The following is a 10,435-nucleotide window of genomic DNA, read 5'->3' on the forward strand; positions in this document are numbered from 1 at the left end:
GGTTTGAGAAGATTATATTTGGATTGTTTGGAAATCTCTCTTTGTACTTGAAGAATCATCCTTCTTCTTTCTTCTATTTTCATCACTCCTCATCTTCTCATCTCTCTTCTTCTCATCTACTTTGCTACTAGTTGATCTTGAAGAATGACTTGGATTTGAGTCAGAAGGTTTTTGCTCATCTTGCTTTTGCTCATCATCATCCTTGTCATCTTTTAGGTTGAATTGTAACTTTGGCAACATGGTATCAGCATTTTGAAGGTATATTTCAAGAATTTTGATCATGTCTTCATCTTCAGTTTTCTTGTTCTTTTTGCATATCTGATCAGATTTAAGAGTCATTTTCAGCCTCATGCTTCCTCTTACACAATTCTTAGGAACAGTGAAAAGTTTGCGTCTTTTATACTGAGGACAGATGTAGGCCATCCATTGCTTAGATATAGATAGGATTCAAAAAAAGCAACTATCTCAGCCTTCTTGATTTCATTTAGCAATTGGGTGTCCTCTAGAATTACTAGATTAATGCTGTCAATAATTATATCCAACTCAGATGCTCTCATGGATTGAAGAGTTGAGAGAGACACCTATAGACATCTGTCCAAGCCACTTTCATATATATTAGAAACAATTCTCTTCTCCAGGAAGTTATTAGCTTTGACAATCATAACTCTGAGAAAAATGTTATTAATTATGTTATTTCAGACATATCATTGTTAAGACGATTCTATCTGAATAAGAACATATTCATTTACTTGTTAGTTAGGCCGTTCATCCATGTGTCTGATGCTCTCAAATCCGTTAACTCAAATCTATGCTCAAATTCGTGCTAATAGTCTCCAATCCGTGCTCATAATTTCAATTCCTAAAACCTCAGTCACATCAAGAATTCAAGACATCAAGAGTTGAAGAACTCAGGTTTTATATTTCTTTTCATACTTGAACATGTAAGTACATTATTTTAAGAATTTAGGTTATATATAAACTCTGTTTTGAATTCATTTTGATATATTCATTTTTTGTGATTATGAACTTAATTAGGGTTCATATTGATTTGGAGGGATTATAAAGACTTCACAATTTATTTTGAAGAAGCTATAAGGAGTGAAATTGAATATTACACTTGGACAGGTAAGTACAGTAATTTAAGAATTAAGGTTATATATGTCCTTTGTTTTGAATTCATTTTGATGATTTTTAACTTCAATTAAGGTTCAGTTATAAAATTTGGGGGAAATATAAAAATTTCAAAATTTAGCTATAAATAGTGGAATTTGAGGTTCTATTCAGACTTTTAAAAGATGGATAGATCATGGTTAAAAGAGGATAGAAAAATAAAAGATTTCAAAAAAGGACTGGAAGATTTGTTAATATTTGCATTTGAGAATGGGTATAATGCAGAAAAAATCAGTTGTCCATGTGTAAACTGCGCACATAGTAAATCATGGAGAGCACATATAGTTAAAAAATATCTTTTTTCAAAATGGTATTGATCAAACTTATATATGTTGGATATGGCACATGGAGAATAAATCCGTCAAAATATCTAATGAAACCGACACTTCAAAATTTATCAATCAAGTCACCTCAGGAATGGGTGAACGTGACGAGGACGACGAAGATGATATATCTTCTCATTCTTCTAATGTCATCAACCATGTTAAAAGTGAACATCAACATCTTTATCCTGGATGTGAGAGGTACACTAAGATGAAAACTTTGATTCAGTTATACAACTTAAAAGTGGAGCATGGTATGTCTAATTCATGCTTCAGTGATATTCTATTATTACCTAGGTTGAACTTGAAGGGGACCTTGCTAAGGTTCTATGGTATTTCTCACCGAAACCAATATTATGAAATTTATTCAATACACCTCACATTGCAAAGGATATGATGTGGCATGACACCGAGCGACAAAAGGATGGTAAAATGAGGTATCCAACTGATTAAAAATCATGAAAGATAGCGACCAAAAATGGCCTGATTTTGTATCAGGGACTATGAACCTTCGATTAAGTTTATCTTCTGATGGTTTTAATGCTTTTCATGGAAACCGTACTGATTAGTCAAGTTGGCCTCTTTTGCTATCAATTTTACAACCTTCCTCCATGTCTTTGTGTGAAGAGAAAGTATATTATGCTCTACTTGTTAATATTAGAATCAACAGAGCCTGTAAATGATATCGACGTGTTCCGTCAACCACTAATAGAAGATCTTCAAGGGTTGTGGCATGGGAAACATATGTAAGACGCTTATAAGAAAGAGTATTTCGTGCTTAGGGACATTTTATTATGGTCAATAAGTGATTATCCTCCCTTAGGGAACTTTCCGGGAAATGTAATTAAAGGGTATAATGCGTGTACTATTTATATTGATGAAACAAAAGCTACTAGGCTGGTTAATTACTATAAGACGATGACTATAAGGCATCGAAGTTGATTTCCCCATCATCATTCATATAGAAGGTAGAAATCAGCTTTTGATAACACTGTGGAGAAGGGGGTCGCCCTTGTTCCGATTGTACTGCAAAACTGTTCTTGGAACTTTATTAAATATTTCGAGGAACATAAAAGATAGGGAGTCTGTCTGTCTTGATATGGCTGAAATATGAATAAGAATGGAGATGAGACCAAAGAATCCTGCAAAGAAAGAAAAGGTACCGGTGGTGTCATGGAACTTAATGCATGCATAAAAAAACAGTCTGCTCATCATTTCTTAAAATGAAGTTGGTAGATGGATTTTGTTCAAATATCAAGAATCTTGTAAACATGGAAAATCTTGGGCTTGTTGGAATGAAAACTAATGATTGTCACACGATACTACATCATTTGCTTCCAATCTCAATTCGTCCAGTACTACAAAAACAAGTCCGATGCATTCTGAAGGTATCTTTTAAGAATTCTGATCATCTCTTCATCTTCAGTTTTCATGTTCTTTTTGCATTTCAGATCAGATTGAAGAGCCATTATCAGCATCATGTTTCCTCTTACAATATTCTTAGGAACAGTGAAAAGTTTACATCTTTTAGACCGAGGATAAATGTAGGCAACCCCATTACTTGGATAAAGATAAGCTTCAGGAAAAGCAGCTATCTGAGCCTTCTTGATTTCATTTAGCAATTTGGTATCCTATGGGATCACTAGATCAACTCTGTCAATAATTACATCCAACTAAGATGCTCTCATGGATTGAAGAGTTGAGAGAGACACCTGTAGACATCTGTCCAAACCACTATCATTTATATTAGTAACAATTTTCTTCTTTAGGAAGTTATTAGATTTGACAATCACAACTCTGAGAAACTTTATGTTTTTGTACAAAGCTCTTTTTAATGTAATATAGTTGTTGTGAAGAGACGTCCTCAAGACTCTTAGAAGTTTATTGAATTCTTGATTTTGACATGGTCCATCTGCAGCTTTTAAAAGTATGTATTTTCTAACATCTTAAGATAGTTTAGCTTTTGAAGTGCTTTGTCCAAAGTGAGTTTCCTCATATTTTCCAGCTTCCCTTGATTGCTGAAAACGGTGGTTATATTAATACATACAGCTAAGCAATGACATAAGGAATGAGATCAGTTAGCATATGTGAGGCCTATAAATAGAGTTTATGTTTGTGTCAATAAGGTGTACTAAGTTATAAAACCAGAGAAAGAAAAAGAGAGTCGTAGCTCTTGAAGAAAAAATAGTCGTATTCTTATATTAGAGATACAAGTTGTAGTTTATGTTTTTATAAGAAATAAAAAGTGGGGGTTTATCTTAGTATCATAATCTTTTGTACATATGTTCTAAGTGTTTTTTTTAAATTAAAACAAGTTTAAATACTTGTGAGGTCCATTTCATTTCCAACAAAATGAACATCTCATTTATTAGTTTCCCCGTATTGATAACATGGTCTTTTCCCGCGATGCAGCATCCAAAATTATTGAACGAGAATGGGAGAATATGAAGGCCAAAGTGATTAGTAAACTTCCCAAATTTAGGTCTTTGCAGCTAACTGTCGGGGCCTTTTTTAGGTAACTCGAAGTTACATTTTTTATCTCTAAATGGAAAATACATAAGTGTTAATATTACTTAGAGTATATATGCATGCACATGAGTCTCCTAGGAATGTGTGCCCAATTAATTTTTCCTTTTTCACAATCCTAGTCAATTTTGGAGGAAATTCAGAACAATCACCACTACACCAACCTTGCTTATTCTCTCTGAGAGAGTATATAGAATTAATTATGTATAATTTTCATGTTTAAATTAATTGTTTTTTCAATTTTTGTCTTTACCATTATAAGTGCTAATTTATAGAAATTTGTTTTTAATGTATGGACGTATGTTATCTTGCATCAATCTATGAATATTAATAGTGTTGGAAGACATATCTAAATTCTTATCAATTTTTTAGCATATGGGTCGATAGAAAAAGGTAATTAATAAAATTAAAGGTTTTGAATTTGGATTTCCTTTTCGGACTACCGTGCTCGTTGACTTGAAGAAGAAGCTTTTTGTGCAGAAAAATTAAGAAGCCATTATTGCATAATTCAAGAAATTATATGAGTATGATCACAGTGGGACAAATTTATTGAATAGTTCCTATCTTCCAAAACTGTAATTAAGCAATATAGTTATATAATTATAGATTATAATAACTTGTATGATATGAAACTGAAAAAACAAGGCAAGTGTTTTGTGTTAAAACGACTTAGTTCATAGGAACATACACCCATGATATGCAAAACTAACTTCTACATAAACTCTACCACTAAACTTATTCATTCAACTCCTAAAATTTCTCTACGGCTAGCTGACCAAATCAACTTAAATAAAAATAATGTTACCATGTTCGAAATTATTACCAACAATCTCACCCATAATTTCGAACGTATTAGCCCAGAACTCTGATACCCATCAAACTCCTCATGTGTTCAAACTTTACATCAAACAGAGCTTTAGTTAACAGGTTTGCTTTCTGGTTTTCACTGCTAATATGCTTGACAATAACTTCCCCATGCTCAATACACTCCCGAATGATGTGATACCTAACATCGATATATTTAAATCTTCCGTGAAAAACTTATTTTTTTGCTAAATTTATAGCAGATTTGTTATCGATGTAGATTAGAACAGGAGGTACTTGTCCACCAGTCAGTTGCGTCATCACATTCCTTAACCGCACAGCTTGACACGCTGCATCCGTGGCTGCCATGAATTCCGCTTCACAGGATGACAGTGGAACACACCGGTTTTTTGAGAAACCCAAGTGATTAGACACTCGTTCAGATAAAATACCATTCCTCCAGTTGATTTTATGTCCTTAATCTATCCAGCAAGGTCACTGTCAGAGTAACCCATTATAATAATATTTTTGGCATCCTTTGTATAAACCAAACCACACTCCAACGTACCCTTTATGTACCTTAAAATTCTCTTGGCTGCATTCATATGCACAGTGGTCGGTCTCTCCATGTAATGACTCACTATGCCCACTGAAAAAGTGATATTCAGCCTGGTATGTACTGGGTACCGCATCCCTCCCACGATATTCCTAAATTTTGTTGCATCGACAGTTCTTCCACCCTAATCTTTTGTCTATCGTTCTTTTGGATCTATTGGAAACTTGCAAGGATTGCATTTAGACATGTCAGCTTTTTCGAGTACTCTCTTGGTGTAGCCTGATTATTTCTTCTCCACAAAACCATCACCTTGATTTACTTATATTCTCAAATAATAACTTAACTTTCCCATATCACTCATTTCGAAATTGTTGCTCATCTTTTCCTTGAAGGCACGAATAAGACACAAATTAGACCCCGTAATCAGTAAATCATCTACGTATACACCAACTATTATTGATGTTTTCCCTCCCGTTTGACATAAACGAAGAGTTCATAAGGACATCTCACGAACTCAAGACTTTCAAGACACTTGTTAAGCTTTGAGTACCAAGTTCGTGGAGCTTGTATAAGACCATACAATGCTTTGAGCAGCCTATTCACTCACTTTTCTTCACCTTTCTTCATAAACCCCTCCGGTTGTGTCACATATACTTCCTCACCAATTTCCCCATTCAAGAAAGCCATCTTGACGTCAAGATGATGCACTTTCCAAGAATTTTTTGCAGCCAAAGCTAGAAGTAAATGGACTATTTCTAAAAGTATAACCAGTGCAAAAATCTCGTCATAATCAACTCCCTTTTCCTACACATATCCTTTCACAACTGACCTCACCTTATTCTTCACAATGTTCCTGTTTGCATCATTTTTCAACCTGATCATCCACTTTAATCTGATTTCTTTCTTTCCGGGTGGTACGTGAGTGAGTTCCCCAGTCTCGTTTTTATTAATTGAATACATTTCATTTTGTATAGCAGTTCTCCATGCCTTTTCTTTTACAGCATGCACATATAAACTTGGTTCATCAATTCCCATTAAAAGAAGCTCACATTGGAGTTGTACCGTTGTCGTACATTTCTCTGTCAACATTGGATTTTGAATTCTTGGACTAAGGAGTTCTGACTTCTGTTTCCTGTTCATTTGTAGCACTAGAATTCTCATGCCTGGGGCTTTCGGCATCGACATAATCACCTGTTGATACTTCTGGCACATCAAATAAATAGCCATGACTATTTTCTGACTCCCCAAAATCATTCAAGCCCCAAGCTCTTTCTTCTTCAAACACCACATCACGACCGACATATAACTTCTTTTCCTTAGGATTAAATAAGCGATAAGCTTCAGTTCCGGGTTCATTCCCAAGATTTACCACCATTAAAATTCTATCATCGAGTTTCTTTACCTTGTCACTAGGAACCTTCATATGAACGTCACATCCAAAAACTTTGATATGTTGGATGTCCGGTTTACGCCCCTTCCAAACTTTATGAGGTGTTTTCCCAGAAAAAGCTCGAGTGGGCAGCCTATTTAGAACGTAAACAACATGCCTTATTGCCTCAGCCCACATCACATATGGCATCTTCATTTACCTGAAAATGCTCCTCCCCATCTAGACTACGGTGCGATTTCTGCTTTCAACTACGCCGTTCTGTTGAGGCGTATATGGTGCCGTAAAATGTCTGTTAATGCCCATAGTACGAGATAAACTCTTTTGACATGATTTCCCCTCCCCTATCAGTCCTGAACATTCCAATTTTTACTCTCTTTCCTTTCTCAACTTTCACTTGGAATTTCTTGAAAAACCCGAAAGCATCACTCTTTTTTTGCAACATGTACACCCACATAAGTCAAGTGTAGTCATCAACTAGTAGAAAATATTAACTATTCCCCGCCAATATGGAGGGTGTGATAGGCCCACACAAATCTTCATGAATTAGTTCTAATGCACTAACAACTTTGGAATTTGATTGAGAAGGGAAAGATTTTCTTACTTGTTTGGCCATCAAGCATCCACTGCATACCTTCTTTGGTTAAATGACATTAGGCATTCCTTTTACCATCTTGTTTTTCGACATTAACTCCATGGCATGAAAGTTTACATGTCCTAAATGCATGTGCCAAAGCCACGATATATCTTCAGATTTCGAAAGCATACAAACTTTGTCACACGTCTCGATATCAATTTTGTAAAGTCTGTTATTCGACATGGGCACCTTCATCAACAACTTTGCATGATAGTCATACACTCGAAGCAAATTTGCACTGATCTCAACCCTGTTACCACCGTCTGAAAGCTAACCCAAACTGATTATATTGTTGCACAAAGTCGGTTTGTAATAAACATCCTGGAGAGTCCTTTCTTCCATATTTTGCACCTGAATTTTATTGAACCCTTTCCTTCGGTTTTGATTATCGATCCATCTCAAAATCTTACATTTCCACTGACTTCTGCATTCAAAACATTAAATTTTGACTTGTCTCCCGTCATGTGATTGCTCGCGCCATTATCCACGTACCAAGTGTTCGACTCTCCCCCCACTTCTCGATTCATTGTCACCTCTACTTTGTTCAACACAACCTGGTTTTTTTCATTCCTTTCGAACTTTTCCAACAAAAGAGTCGGCTCATCGTTCTCAACTTTTGCAATACTCACCTCTTGTTTAAATTCTCTGGCTTGACGTGGTTTTTTACATTTATCCATGTTGTGCCCCAATATGCCATAGTTTAAACACCTTACCTGACTTTTGTCTCGAGTTCCACATCTCTTTTGTCCTGAGGTTCTAGTTGAAATTCCTTTGTTCGACCATTTCATCCATTCTTCACGTGTGACCCGTAGTTTTTCACCTTCATAGTCTCTTTTCCTCCACTCTTCCTCCATTAACATTAATTGCACATCATTTGTGGTAACAAACCCCTTTAGTCTTTCTTCATGAGCTTTTAGTGCCCCAATCACCTCCTTAATTAAAATGGTGTCCAGGTTCCCAAATTGTTCCTGGATAGAAAGAATATGAAGTAAGTTTGGAGGTACAACACACAAGAGTTTTTTCACCACGTATGACTCTACCACTGTTTTTCCAAGAGCTCGTATGTTGGACACAATGCCATTTATTTTCATGTGAAAATCATCCAAATGATTTGTGTCCTTTATACTTAAATTCCCGAATTCTGCTTTCAATGTTTAAACTTTCTCCTGCTTCACTTAATCTACACCTTGACTTATAGTTTTGATCGCCTCCCAGGCATCTTTAGGTATCCATTTCTCCACAATTGACAACAAGTAATCCTGAGGGATGCCCTGATAAATCATAGCCAACACAATCATGTCCTTCTTTCTCTCAACAGTTGCCTTAGGATTGTTAGTCTCGATAGCCCCCCACACTCTATGTTCCTGTGTAATTACTCTCATTTACATAGACCACGCTGTATAGTTTTCTTTGTCAGAACATCATAACTAAGGCCAACTGAACCTTTAAGTTTTTCCATTTCAATCCTTGACAATCTCTCGATCTCTTGCCTAAGCATTGATACCAAATATAGTTATATAATTATAGAGTATAGTAACTTGTATGATATAAAACTGAACAAACAAGGCAAGTGTTTTTTGTCAAAATGACTTAGTTCATTCTAAAGCTGAGTACAAAGATAAATAGAGTGCAAATATAGGAAGTGCTAGCTAGAAAATAGAAAAATACACCCAATGATATGCAAAACTAACTCCTACACAAACTCTACCAGTAAACTTATTCATTCAACTCCTACAATTTCTCTACGGCTAGCTGAACAAATCAACTTAAATAAAAATAGTGTTACCATGTTCGAAATTATTACCAACAAGCAAGGAAAGGGAGAACCCTTTACATTCGATGGTCTGAGTCCTAGCTTACTCCCAACTCTAACATGTCCAGATAATTGATTATTTGTTATTATTCTTTTTTTGATGGTGTTGTAATTCTGAAACTATTTCCCTTGTGTTGTGAAACTATTTATGTTGTACTTCACTGTGATCCGGGTTGTTCTCTTGTCTTTAACTCATAATGAAACCTTCACCTCGATCGATAAAGATAAAAAAAGAGGACCTACCTGATTTTGTTTGTGTTAATTATATGTTGCTCTCTTAAAATTCCACTTTTTGTTATTTGCCTAATTGTTTACATATAATTGTTTGCCTTCAAAAAATTCTCTTAGTGGTATTTGCTTTTATTGTTTTCCATGTCTAGGTAGGCATCGAGGTCCGAACTATTTTGTAATTTGCTTTATAAAAGGCCATGTTTTTTCTTTGAAGTCGTGCCTAGTCCGACTAGATAATCAACTGAGGACTAGTTACAACCTATAAAATATATTAAGAAAATTCCCAATGCCAACTGGAAAACTTTATGAAAGAGTTCCTAGCCCCCAAAACTGCAATTAAGTGACGCAAGGAAGAGCCCACTCCATTCGATGGTCTAAGTCCCACCTTCCTCTTGGCCCTAAGAAATTCAGAAATTCAGATAATTGATTGCATTATATTGAATATGCTTTGAGATTATGCCCTTGTAATTCTGAATCTATTTCTCTTCTGTCGTGAAACTATTTGTGTTGTACTTACTACAAGAAAATAGGACAAAACAGACCGTCAAAAATGATCGGTTTAGAGGCAACACGGTCGGTTAAAATAGTCATAACCGACCATAGGTCATGGTCAGTTTTAGACTGGTCGTTATGACTTTTGGTCAAGTTTAACCCTCATAACCGACCAACATAGTGGTCAGTTAAGTTCCTGAGCATTTTATTCAAATGTGGGGTCACTGTGTACACGTGGCAATACATGTGCACACGTGTTACCATGTCACTGAGTCATAATCGACCGTAGGTGGTCGGTTATGTCTATTTTTAAAAAGTTGAATGGAACTCATAACCGACCATGGTCAAAGTGTGCACATCGGTCGGTTTTATTTCAGAAGGTAACTTAAATGTCATAACCGACCGTCCTAAAACCGACCACCCTCTAAAGTAGACGGTTGGTTTTATGAAAAAGGTGGTCGGTTATGTCCCTTGACGGTCGATTTTCTGGGTTTTG

At 35.6% G+C, this 10,435-nt stretch overlaps 1 protein-coding gene across 1 annotated transcript; it reads right to left on the reverse strand.

Annotated features, from left to right (window-relative positions):
• Positions 1–7,061: 7,061 nt before the first annotated feature.
• Positions 7,062–8,494, reverse strand: LOC141673327 (uncharacterized). Its single transcript, XM_074480062.1, has 3 exons — positions 7,814–8,494; positions 7,437–7,673; positions 7,062–7,196 (listed from the first exon to the last, which is right to left on the reverse strand). Exons 1-3 carry the CDS (start codon positions 8,492–8,494, stop codon positions 7,062–7,064), a joined length of 1,053 nt encoding a protein of 350 aa, XP_074336163.1.
• Positions 8,495–10,435: the final 1,941 nt, after the last annotated feature.

This window comes from Apium graveolens, chromosome 7, assembly GCF_009905375.1.
Source record: "Apium graveolens cultivar Ventura chromosome 7, ASM990537v1, whole genome shotgun sequence".
Classification (NCBI taxonomy): Eukaryota; Viridiplantae; Streptophyta; class Magnoliopsida; order Apiales; family Apiaceae; genus Apium; species Apium graveolens.

Coding starts and splice junctions, on each gene's coding strand:
- LOC141673327 (XM_074480062.1), bottom strand. CDS start 8,494: ATGAAAATAAATGGCATTGTGTCCAACATACGAGCTCTTGGAAAAACA. Junction 7,674..7,813: donor ATGCAGAAGTCAGTGGAAAT/GTAAGATTTTGA, acceptor AGTTTGGGTTAG/CTTTCAGACGGTGGTAACAG. Junction 7,197..7,436: donor TAATGTCGAAAAACAAGATG/GTAAAAGGAATG, acceptor TTGCAAAAAAAG/AGTGATGCTTTCGGGTTTTT.